Source organism: Podarcis tiliguerta (assembly GCF_965153285.1).
Source record: "Podarcis tiliguerta genome assembly, chromosome: 5".
Lineage (NCBI taxonomy): Eukaryota > Metazoa > Chordata > Lepidosauria > Squamata > Lacertidae > Podarcis > Podarcis tiliguerta.
Window position 1 is genome coordinate 48820662 of NC_139538.1, and position 24405 is coordinate 48845066.

Sequence of the window (24405 nt, forward strand, 5' to 3'; positions counted from 1 at the left end):
GGAGCATGCAGTGGTTTTTTTTTTCAGTGCAACTCACTGAAATGTTTCAGACATTAAAGCATCTTCCAGATCTATTCCAAAAGCTATTCTGCTCTCAAAATCACCCCCCTCCATTTTTACAACAAAGTCTAGATTGGTTAACTGTACTTTCTTCCAAAATGCTAAGAAATGTATAACTTATGTTTAAAAATTTGATCTGCTGGAGGAAGTTACGAGGAAACTATATTAACCATGTTACACACTCTGATTGCTTTGTCAATGCAATTATTAGTTTATGACTTTAGTAAACCAGTGCAATTGCTGTAATATTCAACTATGTTACATTGCTATAAGTCACTTCGTTTTCCGTTAGATTTTAAAACGTCATTATCTTCTATATGTCTTAATTGAAGCATGTTTGACTACACCAATAAACAGATATTTTTTTTAAAATCACTGCTTGTGCTTCACTCTCTGCCTCACTGGGTTTCTACTGAACAAATTTGAATCCTGACTCTAGGACCAAATTTGTGTTGGTTTTCTGGCCAGGAATGGGCAAGGTATGATTAGCCTTCCAATGATTAACACCTCACTTCTTAACATGTTGATCAACCTTCAGTACATTTAATATGAATCAATGTAAAAATTTACTTTTATCTTGTTTATGTTGTAATGATGTAATGTTATGTAATTTTCTTAATAACAAAGAACATACGTAACTTGGGAGCAGGGGGAGGGAACTAAGTTGAGACAGTCTGAAAGCACCTTCTGTTCCCATCATGTATGTGTTTATTTTTTTCACATCAGAACTGGGTGGATAAGGATTGGCTTGATCAGGATATTTGGAAGTTCTTAGAATTCAAAAAAATATTAATAAAAGTCACTGCTGTTGCCAAGGAATAGGATCACCCAAAATTCATACAGCCTTAAAATCATTAAGGTGAAAGATAGCATTTGAATCTCAACTTTATCCACTCTAGAATCTAGACATTTGTAATGCATATTTATAGTCATATTGGAGATTAATAGCATGTGAGTTTGAAAGAGATACACTGGATTCACTGCAGTTTAGACAGCCCATTGAGTCTGTTGCTGAAGTTACCTGTCAGCCAAAAATTTGTCTCTTGGAAATGCAAGATGTTTACTTAAGTTACATAAAGGACCATGTCCTTCTGCCAGTTAACCTTTTGGCAGCTCTTTCTGGGCCTAAAGAAAAAGTATATTTCTGCTTCAAGTTTCAGACAAAAAGCAGATGAACAGTAAATATACCAGGGAGTAGCACATATTCCACATAATTTTTTTAATCCATCTGTAATGTTCTGATGTCCGATGGAAGTGATTGTCTGCAGGTTCCAAAGAATATATTGGACAAAATAGAGTGTTGGTTTACCTTTTTAGTGGGTCACAAAATCACTCGTCGACTCCATATTAATTGATCCAAAAATAGCAATCACATGTTTCTATAATTCAGGCAAAGCGAAAGGCAAATGGCGCCCTGTCTTTTCCAAAACATCTGGAGGGCGCCATCTAGTTTTCCCTTGATATAGGTGCTTAGTATAGCTGCCATATTGATTTTATTGAACAGGAGACATATCAACATTCCTATTTTGTAATTCCCATTTAATTTGGGACTTCTGCAATTTCCAACAATAAAATAAAATGTTGATTATTTATTTTTACATGAATCCTATATAGTTGTGTAGTCACATTTGTGTGTGAGACATTTACTTATGAATATAATTTCCATTGGTAATCAGAAAATATCATTGATATTTACTAAAGATTAGAAACCCCTTATAGACTTTTTGCGTGAAAAAGAAAATGAGCTTATGATATCTGGGTTTGAGGATTGAAGAAAATATTGGTTTATAGAAAGTAGAATTGTTGAGTGTTATTTTGGAGTGGGTGTTTTGAATAATTTTCTATATATAGCTGAAAGATGAAGAATTGGAAGTTTTCTTTCTTTTTTTCTCCTTTTGGTTTATGTTTTTATTTAGATTAGTTCATCTTTCACAAAAAGATATTTGGGATTTACCTTTGTATATTTACTTTCAGACTTTATATTCTCTCCCTTCCCCTATGATTTTTATTCATTTCAATTGGGAATTTTGCTTCACAACCCCCAAGCCAGCTCCTTCCCTTGATCAAGAAACCATCGAAGGCACCAACCAGACAGAAGTAGAAAAAAGTAGAATCTCTTATTACTAAGTGGTTTTCCATAGCTTTTTGCAACTCCAGTTCTGTAATCTATGTACCCATTTCCATTATTAATCATTTTACTTTGTCAGTTCCAGTTGAATGAAGATAAATAATGTCATTCTGAGTTTAAGATCATACTAGTAATTTTTTCCACCAGAATGTGGCCAAGTTATAAAGAAGTGGGATGCTGTTGAGCATGAAATGTTGATGATGTGCTGAAAAGCTGTAGTCAATGAACACAAAACCATGGCAAGGATACAAGTACAGGGATGGGAACAGGCACAAGACTCGTGCACAGGCATGTTTGGAACATCACGCTCAAACCAGAACACTTTACTGACAAAGGGGAAGTCTAGGTAGAAACCACTCCCTCCTGACTTGGTGAGTAGATAACCACTGTTGGAATCAGGCTTTAATCAAGACCAAATTAACTGGCTAAAAAATGACATGGTCATGCTGATTCCGGCCAATCACAACAAGAGTTTTCCAAGTTTTCCAAGTGTCTAGACAGCTGCTTTTGTGGCTTGTTCATTCTCGGCAGCACAATCCTTTCAAAACTCAGCAAGATGGAGAAGGCTTTCTCCTCTTGCGATACTGAATAAGATGCGAGAAAGTGTAATTAGTCTCCCTCCTGCTGAATTTTGTTATCTAACTACATGCTAGTGAAGTTAAATGTGTTTGTCATTAAGGCTGGCTGTCCCCATTTCAAAACGAATTATTTGCATAGCTATACCAGCCATCCCTCAAGTATAAGGATGTCAGCAATCACAGAGGTGACAAAAGTTTTATAGCTTAAGTGACACGTTTAAAAATTAAATAAGTTACCAGGTGATGGTAGCATACACTTAAGTAAAGTTCGTAAATGTGGAAATGCTTAACTTAAAACAAACAAAAAAAGCCAATCATGTCATTAAACTGGCCTCCATATCAGAGAACTGGAGGTAGCCAACAGAGGGCAGGAGTCACCTAAGGAAGCCCTGTGTAAAGACTTCTACTTGCACAATGGTGCAGAAGATAAAAGGGAAAATGTAAAGATCAAAATGCAAATGCTTACTGACCTCCGCCTTTGACTCCATTCCCAGAGATAGGCTATGGCAGAAGCTTAGTCATACCAGCATAGATAAGATAAGAGACTCCTCCTCCTTCTTATGGAAATTCATAATGACATATCGGCCAGAGTAAAATTCGGCCCTCTGGGAGCTCTTTCTGATTCTTTCCCTCTGAATAAAGGGGTCAAACAGGGCTGCCTCTTGGCCCCTTTTCTATTCAATTTCTATATCAATGACATCGTCACAACTATGAAGGCCCTAAATCAATCTGCCCCCTCCTTACAACAGCTCAAGATCCCCATATTACTCTATGCGGACGACATGGTGATACTGTCATTAACCAAGCTGGGCTTAAACAACATGCTCAGAGGGCTCATGACATATTGTGATACCAACTCCCTTAAAATTAATTTCGCCAAAACCAAAATTCTTACTTTTGGCATGAAAACTCGGAAGTCACTCTGGAATTTTGAGGGCCATTCTATTGAACATTGTTCAGCATTCAAGTATTTGGGTATCATTTTTCAGCATGGGCTTAGCTGGTCAGCTCACCTAAATACAACCACCCTGGCTGCCCGCAGAACCATCAAAGCCTTGGAGAAATTCTACTATGCAAAAGGCGGCCAGCTGGTTCCACCAATCAGAAAAGCATTTATCAGCAAAGTCCTACCGATGTTATTGTATGGGGTTGAAATCTGGGGGTGGAATTTAAAAACACTACAACGGCTGGAGATTCTACAAAACTCTTTTGCACGGAAGATACTGGGTCTCCCCAAGGGCTCGGTTGCAGCACAGTTAAGAACAGAACTGGGCCTCCCCTCCATTGTTGCGAGAGCCCACATTAGAATTATTAGCTTTTATTGTAAATTAATCAATGCCCCAGGTCCCCTACTAGCCAGGCAAGCCTTTTTAACGTGTTCTCAAAGCAATAAATGGTCCAAGGCCATGGTGACTATTACTGCACGCTACTCTCTCCCAAATCTTGACTCGCTGTCCTCTTGGGACAAACATAAAATCCGGGCCTGGATTCTTACAAGAGACGAGGCCATGGACCGGGCACAGTCCACCTCAGCTCGCCTCTCCATGTGGCTCCCTAAAGTGAAAGTGGTAAGATCACTTGCCAACTACTTGATAGACCTGACGGAGCCCAACTTGAGAAGAGCGTTTACTATGGCCCGCTTCCATTCTATACCCACGGCCTTCCTGCAGGGGATTTATTCTAAGACCCCTATTACCCAGCGTCTATGTCCATGCACAATGAATGAAGTAGAGGACTTCATACATTTCTTTTTCTACTGCCCTATTTATGAGCCAATAAGATCTAAGCTCCTCCTTTTGATCCCGTCCACCATTACATCTAAGGAAGACTGTTTGAAATCGCTTCTTGTGGACGCAAATCCCCAAATCTCACGTGGGGTGGCAATATTCATAGTGCAGGCTCTGAAACTCAGGGCTACTCTGACAGGGTAGCGTGCCCTAGACCTGGACCTGTTTTAATCTTTTTATTACTTTTAACTCAATATGCTGAGTCTGTTCTGGGGCCATTTTGTGCTTTATATATACCCGCATACTAGTTTTTGGGCGCTGGCTATTATATCTTTGCATTATTGTCTTCGGGTAACTTAAATGTCACTACGCCAGCCAAAACACCTGAATTTTGCTGGGTTGCTTGTCTCTAGTTTGTCTTTTTTCTTTTTTGTATTGTCTTATTTTGCTATGGCAGTTTGCTAATGCAATAAAAAGAAAAAAAAAAAAAAAAAAAAAAAATGCTTACTCACACAATTTATAAATAATTTATGGAATGTGGTGTAACAAAATATGGTGATGGCTACTTGTTTAAAAGGGGATTAGGTAACCTGCTATTAGTCACGATAACTAAATGGGCTATAACAGGAATGGGGAATCGCGGGCCTTCCAGATGTTGTTGGGTTCCAACATCTGTTGGCTCCAGTCTGCATGGCCAATGGTCAGGGATGATGGGAGCTGTAACTTCTGGCTCCCTGCTCCTGGATTGAGGAACCCTTGATTCAATCCCACAAGGCTCTCCTCATGTTCTTAAGGCAGATAAAACTGTAAGATCAAAGATCAGGATATAAACAGAACTGAAGCATCTCTTCAATGGAAAGTATGAGACAGAAGTTGCTCCAGCACCATGGGAACTTCAATGCATCATATTAGTTATTTCAAAACCTCCATGCAAAATATAAATAAAGCATAAATATATTTAGGTCGTTTATTAAAAATGTATTTCTTTTATAAAAATGTGTAAAATATTCTCATTCATACATTTTCCTTGACATTAATTGTTCTACTCCATACCTGTGCGGAGCGTGCAATAATCATTTAAACTCTGCAAATAAGTTACAAAATTAGTGTTAAGACTCCTAGCTCTGAGATGCTAATTGCTATGCAGATTCATACTACCATCTTGGAGGACAACTTGGATCCATATAATATATTTTTGACTGTCTCGGGGGGGGGCATGACCTAGATGTTAGTCCACCAAATTCATCATATAAAAATGGTTGTTCGGAAGACTCTTGGTCATGAAAATTTCAGGAAAGCCCCCCCAAAGCTTTAACAATTTAAGATTGGCAAGGCTGCCAACTGTCTTAGAAACAAAAACCTTAAATTTGGATGCTTGTCACTTAACATGTGGTGAGACCACAAAGCAAGTAGCATGAAATCCCCCAGTAAAATCTTTGCATAGTTGTTTGTCCCCCTGGGACCGAAATAGATATTTCAGAATGACAGGGATTTATCAGTAGCCATCACTTTCTTACCTATCAGGAGGGATTTGTTTATGCCATCTAAGGAGCCTGGATTTGTACTAGAGGTGCTTAACATTTTGCATTTATTTAAAGTGCCTCCTTTGACAAAGTTTCTACTAGTTACAGCTACAGATAACAAACATCTTTATAATTAGCAAATGAAGGAATCACTGCATTATTGCTTCTGCAAAGGTCAGAGCCAAAGAAAAGGACAGGAAAAAAAACAGAAAGGGAATGTAAGGCATACAGCTGCAAATTCCACTCTTCTTCCTAGTTCCATCCTGCAGCCTCCATCTTCCAGGCTCTGAAATGCTTCTCCATTTCATTTCTGGCTTTCCAGTTTCCCACATTTACAGTAGGGATGATTTTCTGAGGTTTCAACCACTGGATGAAGCGTTTCATTTCGAGGAAGCTGCTGTGCTCACTGTAAGGTATTCCTGCAAATGAAACAACGCAGAATAAATTTAGCCCAATGGACTTGTATAAAATATCATTTGTTTATTTAATAATTAAGTTTATATCCCGCCCTTTGTCCCAAAGGAGCCCAGGGTGGCAAACAAGTTATGAAACCATAAAAACACTTTTTAAACATCTTAAAAACAAATCCAGTACAGATGCAGACTGAGAAAGATCTCAACTTAAAAGGCTTGTTGAAAGAGGGAGGTCTTCAGTAGGTGCCAAAAAGTCAACAGAGATGCTGCCTGTCTAATACAGTGGTGCCTCGCAAGACGAAAAGAATCCGTTCCGCGAGTCTCTTCGTCTTGCGGTTTTTTCGTCTTGCGAAGCAAGCCCATTAGCGGATTAGCACTATTAGCGCTATTAGCAGTTTAAGGGCTATTAACGGCTATTAAAGGCTTAAGGGATTATTGGATTAGCTGCTAAAAGGCTATTAGCAGCTTAGCGCTTTAGAAAAAGGGGTTGGGGAGCGGAAAAAAACCTCAAGAATCGCAAGACATTTTCGTCTTGCGAAGCAAGCCCATAGAGAAATTCGTCCTGCGAAGCACCTCTGAAAACGGAAAACCCTTTCGTCTTGCGGGTTTTCCGTCTTGCGAGGCATTCATCTTGCAGGGCACCACTGTATTCAATAGGAGGGAATTCCAAATGGTAGCTATCACAAAAGGCCCAAAGTCTACACTCCGCAGAAAAGATCTCCTGATAAGATAGTATATGCAGGGGAACTTTACCTGCAGAGTGCAGTGATCGATTGGGTGTATAAGGGATGATACAACCTTTCCTGATCCCAAGCTGTTATCAGGCTTTATAGACCAAAAGCAGCACCTTGAACTTAGCCCAGTAAGTAATTGGTAGCCAGTGCAATTCTTTCAACATAGAGGTAGTCTGCTGGTGAAATCCTCCCTCAATGAGCAGTTGAGCTCATTTTGCATCAGCTGCAGCTTCCGGACCAACCTCAAGAGCAGTCCCACAGAAAGCACACCGCAGCGATCTTCTCTGGAGGTTACCAGCACATGACTATCCTGGTCTTGAAACGTTTGTAGGTATATAACCAGCCAAAGCTGGTAGAAGGTACTCCTAGCCATTGAGGTCACCTGGGTCTCTAGTAACAAAGATGGATCCAGGAGCAAACCTGCTCTTTCAGAGGGAATACTGCCCCATCCAGAGCAAACTGACCAATTATCTGGACTCAAGAACCACCCACCCACAGGGCCTTCGTCTTGCCAGCATTCAGGGTCAGTTTATTGGCCTCATGCAGTCCATCACCAAGTCCAGGCACCAGTCCACGGCTTCCAGATGTTCAGCGCCAATAAACATTTCCAATGTCCAATGATCAGGGTTGATGGGAGTTGTAGTCCAGCAATACCTGGAGGGTCACAGCTTTCCCAAAGTTGGTAACAACAAGCTGTATCCACAGTTGCTGTCTACAAGTCCATAGGAGCAGGACCAACGATAGTTAACAATGAAGTATGATGTTCATTAATAAATCATTTCATTTCTGTTAAGGTACATCCATTACCCACAAGAAGAAATAATACAGTATGTGAAAAGAAGTAAACATATTAAAACATTTGAAATTATGTTACCATATATAGTGATATTTCCTTTGGTCTGAGGTTTAATATCACTCAAAGAGCCACACCCGTCTGAATAAGTCCACCCAGTGGGTTTAAAAGCCAAAATTTGATCAAAATTCTCAGAGAATTTGTTCAAGTGATTCTTCAAATTCTGTTGATAGAAAACAACAGTTGGTTATTAAGGATTTAAAACATTCACTGCAAAAAAATTTGATAGTCTTCTGATCAAAGCAAAACAGACTACAGATGGCAAGAGTTCTCAGAGTCTTGTCAAAAATCAAATTAGATAAGAATGGAAGCTGTGGTATTTTATACACTTTCAGTGTCCATTCTGTCAACAGTGAATGCCAATTAGTAGTAGAAAAAAATGTTTTAAGAAGCTTCAAAAACATTAATTTAAATTACTTAATATGTAGCAACAAAATTTGAAATTTCCACTTGTCAGATTGGTAAAAAATAAATATATCTGACATAGACTAAGGATTCTCAATGGAGACTTTATGCTAGTCAAACATTAAAAGTGAAAATGATGACATTTTTGAGCATAGACTTTGTTTTCGTCCATGGAAAGCATAATAAACTTAGTGTGGATTTAAAAGATAATCAATGCTTTTTATGTCAAGATCTGTTTCATGTATGTTCAGTCATTGTACAAAGAGCATCCATTTGAAAATACCTGGAAAGATTAGTATTCAGAAAATTGTATGAAATCAGAAGCAGGAAAAGAAACGTCAACAAATAAATGCAGGAAAGAAAGTAAAGAGAAATTAGATTTTACAAATACATAAAATAGAAAGCAAAGACTAGCAGTGACACAGACCAAATCAAACACAATTTGAATATAAGCTATTAAGTCAGAAATGTCTATATAAAGAACAAAATGGAAAATGAAATATGTATACTCTTTAGTAATGAAATAAAAGCACAGCCACTAGAAATAACTTTAAAGCAACTGCACAGGTGTCTGTGGTGCTGAACAGCTGGACTCTCAAATGTTTAACAATTTCACACACACCCCATGAAAAAAATTAGGCTGCTAAAATGAAGAAAACTTGGGAGAAAACCAGGATTGGGTATATGTGTGAAAGGACTGGCACTGTTCAGTTCTGGCACTGAAAATAAACTCTTAGATTGAGAGGTGGTTTGTTCCTTAATTTTAAATATGATGTTAGAAACAAGATGACCAATTTCTGTCTTTCCCCACCAATTTAAGCTTAGCCAGATGAGTACAAGTGACAGTTTTAATGCTTACCTTAAAATTAATTTGCATCATGGGTAAAAGGTGAAGCAAAGTGTTATTCCAGTCCAGAGTAATGAGGGAATTGATTGTTGCAGATTCCAGGCACTGCAGTGTTTTGTATTTGTCTTGGGACATGCTCACTCTTGAACCTAGAACTTCAGCTATAGCTACAGAAAGGGGAGGAAGGATTATGACATGATGGAAACAGAAGTGGGCAAGGAAAATAAAACTTCAGTGTTTAAAAAAATCAGTTTAATGCTCAGTTACCATCACAGGGGCATGTCCAAGTTTTTTTTTAAACTGAGTCACTTCTGCTTTTGGCTTGCGGCAGATTAAAAGCTGGAAGACACCAGGTCATCCAATAGTGTTTACAATAACTTAGGGAATTGGCCTAAGTTAGAAAAACATGCCTACCAGTTTCTCTCACTGTCTGCCATCCTGCTTTAAAGAAGTGCATTTTTTATAAACATTGACCAAGTCTGATTTTTACATGCTTGAGTCTTTATATGAATGTACTGTTGTGGTTTACCTAGGAGAAGTAATAGCTACAGTGATAAAAGGTTCTTATTCAAGGAAATGAAGGAGTATTTCATTTAGAAGCTGGCAGCCTGTACGTGTTGTTTTAAAGGAGAAGGATAACCCTTTTGTGGTGGCCCCCCTTGTGAGTAACCCAGTGGCACCCACTAATTCCTTTCAAAAAGAACCATCAAAAGCAGTATCTGCTGTCTGATTAAAAACATTCAGCTAATAGGTCTGTAGAATTTAGAAGGGTAGTGATTTAAGCATAGGCCATGAAAGGTTTGAAGCGGTTGAAAGATTTGCTTAGTTACAAGTGGGTGGTGGGTGGATTTCAGGAAGCGTTGACATACACGCTTCAACTGTTTCCAATTTGGCACGGAAATAAATTACATTGCATTTGAAAAGTTAATGCACATACCAAGAAGCTGAGGTTAAAAGTTTAAAAAATGCATTACATTTACAGGACTATTAATACAGCTAGAGTGTTTTAAAATTGCAGCATTATTAAAAGGGGCAGCCATCAGCAAACTGTTCATGTCATAGACTATTTCTTCTCTGTGCACCATGCCAAGAGGCCTATTGTGCTCCGAATTTAAGTACTTTTACAGAAATGCTGTAATGCTTAAAAAAACACAACCATGTTATTAGTAGAAGTTTCAGAATAGATTCCATTGAATGTTCTTCCCTAAGAAAATATTAACTCTTAAAAAGAATCTTTGCAATTCTTGTGGAATGTTCACTCACATACCTAGAAAGACCTTTTCTTTTCCAACAGAATATGTGCCACAAACAACCAAAGTCCGTGGGTTTAAAGTCACTGTCTCAAAGGCCGCATTGACAGCAAATTGAATCACTTCTTGCTGGGAAGGGAAAGTATATTCAGGACTACAGTATCTAAGAAAAGCAAAGAGAAGACATATTTAAAAAATCACATTGCTTTGTCAGTTGGCCTACACCAGATATAGCAATGAAAGATCAAACTCTACAGAGATATAACAATGACTAACTTTGCAGAAGCAGCATACTGGAAGTTACAATGGTGTGCTGAGACAGACAGCAGTTCCTGGGATATGTAATTCAACCATCAGTGCAAAGGACAACTTAGTACATTAGATTTCAGCTAAATAGTAGAAAGATCTTCCACACTGTAAGGGCCATTTAACAGTGGAATAGAATGCCTCGGAATATAGTGGGTTCTTCTTTGCTAGAGGTATTCACCTATTAGGGATGCTTTAGTTGGATCCTATCTTGTAAAACCCACATCAAGTTATATGGGGTTGGAGAAGATAATCTCTAACATTCTACGATTTGCCTGAGTTGTTAGAACCTGGTCCCCAGCTCTCCAGCATATACTGCACAGTAGAGTGGTTCTACTGCACTGCTGGGAGAAGGGGAGAGAGCAGTGGGAAGGGTGCATCTGTGAGAGAGAAAGTTCCTGACCCAAAAAAGGAGACTTGGAAGCTTGTGCAAATGGTGTCCTTCTTTCAGGCTAGGTGCCAATTGCCAAGGAGACTCTTAATAGTGGCAGAAGCACCTGCACCTGATGCAGGAGATAAAATGTCTCCTTTTAAAGCTCTCACCATACACTGCATTGTTATGAGTTCCTTTACATCACAATGTATATGGGAGAAGTTACACCACTGGGCTTTTCCAAGACTGTTACTTTTCACTGGCCAAAGTCAAGTCTGTAGGTTTTGGCTAAAGGTTCTATACTTTTTTCTAGGGAACTATCCTCTCAAAATCCAGGTTCAAAGGTGGATTCCCAACAATGATGTCTGCTATGGTGCTTCCAACTGCTACGCTGTCCAGAGTGCATAGAAGAGGCAAAGAACTATGTAAGTAACAGTTGTTCATATCCCAGTTTAATAAACCAGTGTGTAATCGTCCAAACTGGCTCAAGGTAGTCTAGGCTAAGCAGGTTGTGGTGTTTTGGGGTTTTTGGTTTTTTTACATAGCAAGGATAAGAGCATATCACTGAAATGCAACTTACGTTGTATCTAAGTAGACAGTGTGAACTTTCCGACCAACAAGAAAAGGGCAGCGCTCCATAGAAGGATCTGCCCTGAAGTCTCCCGTGTGTAACATATTAGTCCCATTCGGAAATTGGAATAGGATCATTGCAGCACCAGGACAACTGCCAGAGAAGAGAAGGGGGAAGAGAAAGACATTTCATTTTTTATTTGGGATCCACATAGTTTTGAACATGAACTACAGTTTTTACTTAAGTCCATCATTTTAACTCCTTTGGTATTGACCTTGCTTCTGTCAAAGATACCTACTGATTAGCATCGAGCAACACCACTTTGATGCCATTTATTATGCATTCGCTATTCATTGGCAGGACATGGATGTACTGTTCTTCCACTCGAAGTTTGCTCTTCACCAGATTTCCAGTTATCTGAACAACAGAAAGTGTTTAACATCACTATGTTTCTGTTTTATCAATTAATCAAGATTTCGTTTGTAGCTGATGCAAAAAAAAAAAAAACCCACCCAAATGAACCATCTACTACTTTAGATGACACAGAGGAAGAGGAGCTCAAGGCTTCTGAAGCCCACTAAATAACAAGGCTTGCTACAGTAACTGTGACTGATTTCCAAAATATCACCATTTACGAACAAATATTTACATGAAAATACAGGAAAATAAATGTCAGAATATCTGGCAGAATATTTCTTTAGAACTCTATTCTGGTTAAACTACTCACCCCACTACCCCATGGGTTTTTTGTTCTTGTTCTTTCTTTCTCTGTTTCTATCTGTCTGTCTCTTTCCCTATTTTCTTCTTTATATATTACAGAATAGGAAAATTGATGTGTATGAAAGCTAGAATTGTAAAATATCTAGTATGTAACTTTAAAGAAACAGAGCATGATACACATCAGTGACCTGAGGCGAGGGAATTGTTGGAGACAAACTTATTGATATAGGTCATCTATCACCAGTTTTATAATTCAGAATGGAGAAAGAGATTCAACCCATAGTTCAACCCTGCCCCCTTTTCAATAATAAATAACAGATAAGCTCTTTCCAAACATGTATCTTACAGGCTTGGAGCACTGGTATTGATTATTGTCTCCTCTGTGCTAGAGACTCTTGAACATTGTGATTTTGGCATGTGCTCTGTTCTCTTCAGTATTAGAACTTACAGTTCTGCAAAAAGGATAGTAGTGGCAAGGATGACTTTAAAAAACTAAGTGAAGGTCAGGTTAGCTATTCTAGCAGCTCCTGACCACCATTTGTGCTAACCCAAGAAAGATAAATCCCTGAAGTAAATGACAATTTTATTCAAGTCAGCTTTAAAATTAAATGTACCAGCTGTGCATCAGTAACATTTGCATAGACAGCATAAATCTTATTGTGCGCATCACCCTTGAGCCCAAACCTACCTTATTGCAATATATTGGGAATGTAAACTTTTTAGTTAGGCCACCATAATGATCAGAATGGAAGTGTGTAAGAAAATAAGCCTTGCATCCTTCAATTTCTCCATACTGGAATGCATCTACTACAAAACCTGTACCTGTAACAAATTAATACAAGAACAGCCAATCAGCTAATGTGCACTGGAATTGCCAAGGTCAACAACTACCACTAGCAATTTAAAAAGTGAGTGAAAATAAAGGGAAGGGTTTAAGTGACACAAGACAAAGAGGTTAACTGCCAGAGCAAATATAATCTGTACCAGGTCTCTCAACACATCTTGTGTATTTATTAATTTTTTACACTTTTGATCAAAGTCCCTCTCTTTCTTGGCCAGTCATCGCAAAACACCACAAACTTCCAAATGAAAACTTTTAAACAATTAAATACGCAAATACACACAGTTAGAATAATTTAACCTAGTTAATTATTTTAGCACAGAATTCTAGATTGCCTGTGCATAGGGCTCAAGAGCCACAGAGGAGGTGAACATCAGAAATATTGGTTGGAAATTCAGGAGACTGCAACCTGAAAGAGCAAGGACTAAGAGAACTCAAGGGATGCATAGAATAGTTTCCAGTTCTGGGTGTAATACCCAGGAAATGTAACATTGGTCAACATGAAATGCAGCCAGTGAAGCATTTCAAATAAGCAATCTTGAAAACGTGAGTTGCTACATTCTTTTGTGGGTTGGTATGATTCAACATACTATGGCTGCAATCCTGTGCACACTTATCTGGGAATACCATGGGACATACTTCTGAGTAAAACTATACATGCTCGTAAGAGCTTTGAGGCTGCAATTCTATGCATAATTACTTGGGAGTAAGCCCCATGAAATCAGTAAGGCTTATTTCCAAAGAAATATGCACAGGATGAGGCTCCACGAACAATTTATCAAATGTGTAGTAGAAGAGAAAGAAATTTCATATGAAATGGTCAATTTCATAGAAAGCTTTAAATAATATATGAGACAATGTTACAGAATTTGATGAGCTTCAGATTTAGAAACATAATTAAATTTTAATGGCACTTATTTTCCTAAATTACTCTTTCTAAAAAATTAAGAGTATTTAGTCCTATTCTTCAAGAAAATAAAGTAACTCTTATTACTATTACTATTCTATATTTTCACACTTCTCCACAAAAAAAGGTTTTTAATGGGAACTCATAGCAATGCTCGCTCTTTTACTTATATTTTGGTGATTGTTAAAGGCTCCCTCCCATCTTAAGAGCAGAACTGCGGTCTTTAAAAAGAGATGAAGAAGTGCTTCAAAGAGGAATTTCACATAGCACAAAAGATGAAAAGATGTTTTATACTTAAGGAGAAGACACAGCAGCAACACAATGGAAGGAGAATTACAGTTCTAAAACAAAATAGAGCCTGCTACCTGGTATCTTCTTATAGAAGGGGCACTGTTTTTTTCTTGTTCCCTCTTCAGCAGGACAGGACTCCCTAAACCTCTTTGTCCACCTTTTCTGTCCACCAGATGTTGGATCTGCAGAGATGACATTTTTGCTTGAACTTTCTCTGATTGTATCAGACTCTCCCACTGATCCTTCGGCTTTCCTCTTTCGAGATCCGGGCCGCTTTCCTGCAGCAGCCGGTGGACTCAAAGTCTGTGTACTTTCACAGAGATTTTTCTTTTGGTTACTCTCCATTTTGGCTTTCGGTTGCAACCCAAAGAAAACACCAATATCCATTTGTTTTAGTTCCTTGGCAGGAGTGGTTTTGACTTCAGCATTAGCAGCAGAAACATATGGCAGTGTTTTAGAGACCGTACTTGGGAAAACAGGCATAGCTATGTTATTACAAAGCCTTCCCACTTTTTCTGATACTGAATATGAATTGTTAGGAGCCAACCTGCTTCTACATATGCCAGTAACACTTTTACCTTCAGTAACTAAGCTACTACTGGGTTCTTCCACAGTATCTCTTAGGCCAGGTAGAGGAGATTTAGTACCTTCTTCTCTAAATTCTGAAAGCAATGTGCCCTTAGCAGACTCTGTAGAGGCCCAATTAGAGTAATCAGAGTTGCCCCGCCCACATTCACCTGCATCAAAAGCTGAAGCACTCAATTTTAGCTCCTCAGGTTTCTCCAGAGTTTTTTTATATTCAACAGGGGGAATGGGTGCTTCTGTGGGATGTTTCAACTGATCCAATACACTTGCTGAACTGCAAACTTTGCTAAGCATGCTACTTTGAGAGAGAGTCTTACCAACACCATCCAGACTTTGGAATGCATTTAATGTTTTGTAGGATTCACTGCTTACTGTAAAATTATGCTCTATGTTGTGTTCCTGGTCACTTAGTTGTGAAGCAGTTAGTGGCTTATTAAAACTTCCAATCCTTCCACTTTTGTCTTCTAGGCTCCCAAAATCAAATAGCCTTTTTCTAAAACGTTCTACCTCTATGTTCTCCTCGTCATCTGTCTCTATAGTGTCTTCCCCATCTGTGTTAAGTGGAGAGTAGGAAATATCACAGTCACTTAGGTCAGCTTCTGAGATTACCCTACTTCGTTGGTAAGAGCCACTGTCCAGATCTTCACCACTTTCAGTTTCTTGATAAAGAGAACCACAGCACTCAGCCAGCTTTACTTCATCTGTACGCTGTGTACTGTGTTCAGATTCTTTAACATTTTCTGTAACGTTTGTAGCTTTTGGCAACAGAAAGCACTGTCTTGGAGGTTTTCCCACACTCTGGAAGTCTTTCAGACCCTTCAACACCCCATCGCTGAAGGCACTGCAGTTGATGGATGAAGCAGGACCAAGACTAAATAAATCATTTTCTGTGTTAGATGAGGAAAATTCAGCAACATATTCCCCTGCTCTGCTTGCAGCAAGAAGGGTGTGGCTATAACGTTTGTAATGAGAAGGAATAGTTGAAGTACACAGAAGACCATCAGGGCACTCTAAGAAAAGAAACAAAAACATGTTGGGAATGGAAGAAAACAAAATGTGTTTTGAGTACAACTGTATACTTACAGAACAACATGGTTCCCAAAAGGTTTACTTAAGAAACACAAAAAATATGACAATTGTCAACCTTCTGTACATTAGCATTATAGTCTCAAATTTAGTACATGTATGATAGATGTTAGTTCACTGTAATGCCTGATGTCATATGACAGCACCACTTGAAAGAAGAGAGCCTTTAATTTCAAAGAGGATGTTTCAGCATGAAGATGTACAAGCAAGTGCTCCCTATTCTGAATTAAAGGCAATACATTCTTCCCTTCTTACACAGAAATAAAGTTCCTTGGAAATGAATTGTCTCACATCCAAATAACTGTTATTAGAACAGCATGCAATGTCTTGACTGAAAACTTTTCAACTATCTGAAAACAAAATAACAACATGTAACGTTGTGATCTGCTTCCTTAGGCAGAAACAAGTAATATTAATGCCCTTAAGATAAGGACGTCAAAAGATAACACAAGGCACAGGCTGGCACTTTAGCTTTGTAAAATTGTATATGTAAAACCTAGCATTTCAGGCAACATTTAAGTTAGACATTTAAGTTGGACCCAATATTTATTTTATACTATGGGAACAACTGTGGAAAGCAAATATAATATTTACGGCATGCTATATGTTAAGAGAGAACTTTATGAAGGTGGTATCGAAAACAACGACCAATTAGCAAAAATGTAAAAATCAATAAAGGGCAACTTTTGGAAGTGTAAAACAACATGTGGTGGTTGTGTAGCATAATTAAAAATTATTGGGAAATGATTTATATTGAACTTTTAAAAATGTTTTTAAAATCTTTTGCTAAAAACCCAGAAGCACTATTGCTGGGGTTAATAACAACAGCAGTTTACAATAAAGAAATAAAGTTGTTTTAATATGCTACAATGGTCGGCCATGTATTATTAGCACAAAAATGGAAAACAGATAAAAGTACCAGCAAAAGAAGACTGGCATATTAAACTGTTAGAATATCTGGCGTTAGCAAGGATGACCACTAGAATAAGAAACCAAAATGATGAAAGATATAAAGAGGACTGGATACTATTTATAGAATATATGGAAAAGTATTATAAGCAAACAATTTACTTAGCAGGATGGTAATATTTTCAGCAGAGTAAGAAATAAATAAAGTATATAAAATGATTGCGAAAGATGGGATGAACTTAGAAAACACAAGGAAAAGAGGGGTTAAAAGGAACCATGGAAAGAGAGGATAGGAAGTCAAGAAATGTTTTCTGGTTTTTTGTTGATTCTTTGAAATCTTTGAAAGGAAAGATTTTTCTTGTTGTATCATTTTTGTTCATGTTTTGTTGATGTAGAATGTTATCAGAAAAACAAAAAACCTAGCATTTTGAATTCTGTTTGCATTACGTATTTAAGACTATATCTTGCCACTGGCCCAGAACCTGTAATTCAGAACTGCAAGATTTTGTTCTCTGAAATCAGATAAACATTTTTACATTATGAAATAATGCTAACTTTCCCAGTTATTTCAATTTTCAACCTGACGTAAGTGTTTGGAAGTTTGTTTCAACTTTGAAAAAGGGCTACTATTATTTTTACATGTCATCCTACAGCCTGCTGCAGAAATTTAAGTAAATGTTTCCCTCACATGGAGGTAAGTGATAGAAAAGGCGTCACCTGCGAAGTTTCCAAATTTTGGACTCCTGTTAAAGGCAAAAGCACACACACAAACACAGTAGCAAATATATTTGAAAGACACCTTCTCCCCAACCATGGCTGTACCTTTTTCAGCAGTTCTTGAGCCATCTAAACATTCTGTCACATGCCAATGAGGTGTTTGGATCAACAACAAAGAAAATGGCATCTGGCAACTTGGGCAATGTCCTTCATAAACTGGACGAGCTTTTGAAGGGGTTTGCTTCTTGCAGTTTTTCTTTCGCTTTGATGGTGTCAATGAAATGCCTTCATGTGACTGTGTGGCCGGGTCATTATTGGGAACACCGACATGTAGATCTGGTTTTAAAGGTGTTTGGCTACTTCTTTGCCTTGGTCCCTGCTTTGTCATCTTCGAAGTCTGTTTTTCTTCTGATGTTTTCCTATTGCCATGTCTTTGTGACTTTCCACCATTTGCTTTATGTACATTTGTACAGATAGCTTCTGAATTCTGGTCTACTGACTTTAGCTTCCGAATAGATTTGTACTCCCAAATGTCTTCCTCCAACAGGCTAACTTCAGACATGACAGCTCAACAACATACAAAGTATCTTCTTCAGATTTAATAATATTGTAGCATTTTAAAATATGTGTATTGTTTTCTTCCACTACACTGGATTCTATCTCCTTGTTGTATATGACAAAGATAACCAAACACAATTTTAAAAAGCTCAAGTTTGGTTTAGTTCAATAAATTACATTTAAACATGAAACTAAAGTGCACTTAAGAATAGTAGAAAGTCTTTCTCTTCTATCTGTGAGGTAAGTCATAATCTCAGTTTATGGGACGTTTGCTTAGAGTACTCTGGAACAGTACAATTGACTTCTTTGTTTCCCTCTATGATTCTGAAATAAAGAACAATAAGAAGAGGCAAAATTATGTCTAGTCCCTCACAGTACGACATATCCTGAGAAATGGCCATGTTATGTCTAAATCAGCAAAACCAACTGCCTTTTGGCTATTTAAAGTTCAATAACTGAAAATTAGAGTTAACTTTAGCACAAAATTGCTGGATTAGAATTTATCAGGCAACTTCATTCCATCTTAATTGAGACCAGGGATTTTATAGATGTTAAATTAGCACTGCAAAACTAAGAATTATTACTGCTGTGACTGATTATTCTGGCTATTGAGTATACGTTTTGAGTTGTGAATAAAAATTGCTGTGGCAACCTTAACCCAGCTAACTGTCAAGAAACTCAAAACCTGTTCAGTAAAAAATAGGTACAACACTTCAATCTATCTGCAGTTTGAAGCATACTATCTGCATACATATCCTGTTGAGAACAACAAATCTTGCATCGAAATGAACATGTTTAGGATCAGCATGTAAATTTCAGAACAACCCCACATTTTCAGCTGCATGTTTGCAAATTTCATTGTGTTAAGCAGAACAATTAAACTAATTTTCAAAAAAAAATTGTACTTTTATTCCTTTCTATCCCTTTGGAAAACAAGTAAAGGTAAAGGGACCCCGACCGTTAAGTCCAGTTGCGGACGACTCTGGGGTTGCGGTGCTCATCTTGCTTTAGTGGCCGAGGGAGCCGGCATTTGTCGGCAGGCAGCTTCCGGGCCAGCATGACTAAGCCGCTTCTGGCGAACCAGAGCAGCGCATGGAAACGCTGTTTACCTTCCCGCCGGAGCTGTACCTATTTATCTACTTGCACTTTGCCGTGCTTTCGAACTGCTAGGTTGGCAGGAGCTGGGACTGAGCAACGGGAGCCCACCCTGTCGCGGTGATTCGAACTGCCAACCTTCTGATGGGGAAGCCCTAGGCTCTGTGGTTTAGACCACAGCACCACCCTAACCCATCCCCTGAACCTCATTGTGAACTTCTAGTTACAGCATTTTGCAGGCAGCGGCTTGTTTTAACCACAATACACCACCACCAAAGAGGGAAAAGAGAACGCTGCACTTATTCCATCTCATTCTGTATCTGTCCATCACAACTGAAAATTTGACAGGGCACCAGCTTTGAAGGCTGACTTGAAGAAGACAGTAGCCTAAACAGAAGATAGGATTTTTCTTCTTCCTTTCCCCATTCAAGGGTTGTTGCTGTTGTTTTATTCTGTTTGTCTTCAAGCCCTGGCCCAACAAAAAGAACCTCATGATGTCAGCATATCAAAGTGCGTGCACATTAACACGCCTAAAAGAATTATGGGCATTGTAGTTTGCTAAGGGCTGTTGGAAGTTATTACTGGGCGAGAGGTGAATTACAGCACCCACACCCAAAATTCTTTGAGGCGGGGGGAATGTGCTTTGAGGGTGTACTCAGCACAACTCTGTTTCCCAGGACAGTCTTGTGCAAATTAACCCGACTGCATACGTGCCCCTGTTTTAAACGTGAAGGGGAGGGGGAAGAAACCCCCAGACATCTACTCAGTCAGAAGGAAAGCAGCAGCAGAGGCAAGCGCCGCCCTTGGCTTTTGGACTCCCTAGTAAGCCATGAATCTGCTCAAGGGGCCCGATTCTGACTCAGCTCAGTACCTGGCGCACCAGAAAACAGTGCAGGATACTGCCGTCCCTCGCCTTCTCACACCGACCAAACAGCCCCCCACCTCCGTCCTCACTCACACGTTTGACAGCAGCGCCAAAGGCAAGCCTCCCATTCTTTCCTTCCTGGTCAGCTTTTGCCGCCTCTCTCGCGCCGCCTATTTTTGCTTCTAGAAAGTCACGCCGTTTACAGCCCTGCGCTTTCGCCAATGTCCACCTCCGGCATTCTGCCTACTTTTAAAGAAATTGACAACACCACCCTCTTATTTTCTTCATCCTTTTTTTAAAAAAATAAAAATAAAAAATTGTTCCTTTTACCAAGTGTGGTCCATTTTTTTTTCTTTCTTCCGAATCGACTGACTTGGAATTATGATGATCGTGTATTTCTTGTCGAATATGCGATTTGGGATGCTTTTTTGGAAATACAAAAGGAGAAAACAAAAACCACTTAGTCCGAAAATTTGATTTATTTTTTTGTTACCACGTCCCTATTTCCCCCGCCACGGTAGGACGTGTGAGGGCGATTTGCTCCACTGACCAGACAGCAGTCTCTCGAAAGTGCTGAAAGCGAAAGCGAAGAGCAGTAAACTGGCAGCGCTCTCCTCTCAGAGTTCTTTCTCTCCGGGAGGGAGTTAGAGAGGCAAGATGGCGGCCGGCGGGGGCTTGGCCGGCCTTCAGCCCGCGCAGAGCCAGCTGGACTGCGCGCTGGAGGAAGCGACGACGGCTCAGGAGAAGGAGAACCTGGTATATCAGCACCTGCGGAAGGTGGACACCTGGGAGCGGGATTTGAAAGTCCCCGAGTTCGGATCAGGTGAGCTTTGAGGATTGGACGAGAAGGACCTCTGCCAAAAGCCCAGCGCTGAGACGCCGCCTTTCCACGCATCCTCAAGCTCTCGCAGCGCGAATTGGTGTTCCTCCTGTCGTCCCTTTCCGCTCATCGTCTCTTTCTTTCTGGGTGCTGGAAACTAGATGTTGCAATCGACGCTTGCAATTGATTTTTTTTTAATGCAATGGGTTTTTGCAATCTTGAAACTTAAGAGAACTCTTTTGCATTCTTCTCCCCGCCGCCAACCCCCTGTATATACACCAGTTTTTCTCCTCTCTTCAGAAATGAAAAGGGACACAGGCACCTGCATTGATAATAGTTACATAGAAAAAAGAGTTGCATGCAGAAGTGGAAAACAGTTGCACCTGCAAAATTATTCTGGGTCTCTCTTACATCTTTAAAAAATAATCCAGAATTAAACGGATGGTCCTGGCCCCCATCACATTCACTTTAAACTCTTTCTTTGGTCGCAAGCAATGTTAAGCAACACATTCCAGATTAAAAATAATAGTGTCAGTGCTGACAACTCCCTTTTCCTCCACCCTTTCAGCAAATACATAAGGTACAAGCGGGAACTGTAATCTCGGTAGCTGATGCTTAGATCCAGGGCAGTAATTATGTTGTTGTATTTGTTCACTATCTTGGGAAACAAGGCTGCAACTCCATTCATGTTTACTCCAAAGTTATTTGTTAACTTGTACTTACTCCGAATCATTGGATATTTGGCTGCCCGATGCCTGAGACCAGATAGCTCAGTTGGTTAGAGCATGGTGCTGATAAGACAATGGTTGCAGGTTCGATGCCTGTATGGGACAGCTGCATTGTAGGGTGTTGGACTAGATGATCCTCAGGGTCCCTTCCAACTCTAAAAGCAATGACTACCTTGCTGCATGCAGAGTTCTGCCCCATGCACAGTTGAAATGCAATATGTGTCTATTCAGAAGAGGCAGTGCAATCCCAACCCTCACATCTGTGTTGGAGGGGGTTTGGACAAAGGTGGATTTAGGGGAGTGAAGCCAATTCACCCACACTGGAGACTGAGCCAAGAAGGTACGCTGCAACAGTGATGATGGGGGGGGGGAGAGATTTTGGTGTCGCAAAGGACCACTGAAATTTGAAAGCCCAAACTCAGTCACTGGTTTGGTTGAAGTGTCCCTGCAAACAGTCCTGCCTGCCTCTGCTGGTGGGTTAGCACCACCAGTGAGGATCACCCCAGTGCATCCACCCACATGACAGGTGAAAGCTACCACCAGTGGAACTCACTGAAGTGAGGCTAGGCGGGTTGGTTGGATAAGTAGCAGATGCAAGTTGTTCTCATTGTTTCAGACTTTGACACTGGTATTCCCACTAATTTGTTGGTTCAAACTACTTCAGATTACCTGTTATTTCAACAGAAGGTAATAATGCCAACTAACTGTACTTAATTGTAGATATATTGAGAAGTATTCCACAAGAAAGATGGGTAAAAAAATACAACCAACCACTATTATTTCACCTTGCAAAGAATAGTAACAGCCAACTACTTTTCCTTATGAGTTAAAATTGCCAGTTATGAAAGTGGATGCTTAAGAATTAGCTCCACTTCAAGTTATTGTATGGTTATATGTCATATATGTCAACATCAAAATTGAATAATATTATTTTGTTGTCAAAAAGATTCTTTAACAAAATGAAAAATACTTTTGGATGTGTGGCTGTTTGTTTTTGAAAGTTAGTATGCCTAAATGTGAAATAGGGTAGTTTCCCAGTTTTATGTTAGGTTGGTTATCTTGGGAGTCCTGAAAAAATACAGATTATGAAATATTAAGTAGATGTATGTATGAAAAGTTTTCTTTTTAATTTGAATGTAGCAGTAGTCATCTGCTATTTTTGAATTTGCATAGTTCCTTGTGCTTTTGCTTCTTGAAAGTAATGGAGTTATTTGCCCTCTGATTTCAGATTTACAATGGCTGAATACAGAAGAATCACTGTCTCTGTACAAAGACCTTTGTGGCAAAGTGGTGGTGTTAGATTTCTTCACTTACTGTTGCATCAATTGTATTCACATACTACCTGATCTCCATGAGTTAGAGCAGAAGTACTCTGTGAAAGGTATCAACAAGTCTTATTTTTTTTCTGGATGACCCTGTAAATCTTTTATAGCATTTGATCTGAATAAATTCAGTAGCTCTCAAAGGCATTGTCAAAAATTAATTTAAACACTTTCTTTTAATGATTGTATTTTCATGTATTCTGCTATCCTGTTCCAAGTAATGCCCTGCTGTATATTTGTCATTATAGAAGAAACATTTTTAAAATTTTGTAATGAAAAAGCTGATCTGATCACAAATACCCTGGAGTCCAGAACCTTTGGCTCTGTTCCTTCCTGTTTGAATTTTGGATGCATTCGTATGCGTGCTTATTAGGGTATAGCAGAGCAATTAAAAACAAACTTATGTCACTCTGTAGGTGCCAATCTCCTCCTACCACCTACCAAATGGCAGGCAGTTGGCCCGCTGGTGAGGACCAGCATAAAACATTTAAATGGGGCATTCCAGAGGCAGGATGAGCCAATCTCAGAGCCACTGGATCACAAAACAGTCTCACTTGCATCAGCATTGGGTCCAAACCAGAGCCGGCTAAGGAATCAAGCCCAATTATACTTGCTTCCTTCTGCAGTAGCTGTTGTGAATGACCAGGCTGCAGATGCCATGGTTTCTCTGCTCCTCTACAAAGCCCCACTGTCAGGGAGTAGGGGGTGGGGTTCATAGCTGTCAACTTTTCCCTTTTCTTGCGAGGAATCCTATTTGGAATAAGGGAATTTCCCTTAAAAAAAAGGAAACGTTGACAGCTATGGTGGGGTTGGATTGCAACCTAAACCCTACTGAAATCATTGGCACTCACATACATAAGACTGCACTGTAAATAATTTAAAGAGACTACAGTCATACCTCGGGATAAATACACTTCAGGATAAGTATTTTTGGGTTGTGCTCCGCGATGACCCGGAAGTAACAGAGCGCGTTACTTCTGAGTTTCGCCACTCGCACATGCGCAGACAGTCAAAATGACGTCACGCGCATGCGCGGAAATGGTGAAACGCGACCCGCGCAGACGCACAGTTGCGTCTTACGTTTACTTCAAGATGCGAACGGGACTCCAGAACGGATCCTGTTCGCATCCCGAGGTACCACTGTACATTGTTGTACATTGTTCCTTTTTACTTGATGATCTTCCATTTAGTGA

General features: G+C 39.4%; 2 protein-coding genes across 2 annotated transcripts in view; one reads left to right on the forward strand and one right to left on the reverse strand.

Moving 5' to 3' along the window:
- Positions 1-5446: 5446 nt before the first annotated feature.
- DCLRE1A (DNA cross-link repair 1A) lies at positions 5447-20521 on the reverse strand. Its single transcript, XM_083441085.1, has 10 exons — positions 20438-20521; positions 17930-18706; positions 14602-16122; positions 13177-13310; positions 12067-12185; positions 11778-11921; positions 10536-10681; positions 9281-9435; positions 8038-8179; positions 5447-6435 (listed from the first exon to the last, which is right to left on the reverse strand). The coding sequence occupies exons 2-10, from the start codon at positions 18384-18386 to the stop codon at positions 6269-6271; spliced, it is 2985 nt and encodes a 994-aa protein (XP_083297211.1). The 5' UTR covers positions 18387-18706; positions 20438-20521; the 3' UTR covers positions 5447-6268.
- A 440-nt stretch (positions 20522-20961) lies between these two features.
- Positions 20962-24405, forward strand: part of NHLRC2 (NHL repeat containing 2) — a 33632-nt gene continuing 30188 nt past the window's right edge. Inside the window, exons 1-2 of the mRNA XM_083441100.1 lie at positions 20962-21165; positions 23119-23271. Coding sequence (XP_083297226.1) covers positions 21000-21165; positions 23119-23271 — 319 coding nt within the window. The 5' untranslated portion in view covers positions 20962-20999. The remainder of the gene's footprint in view (positions 21166-23118; positions 23272-24405) is intronic.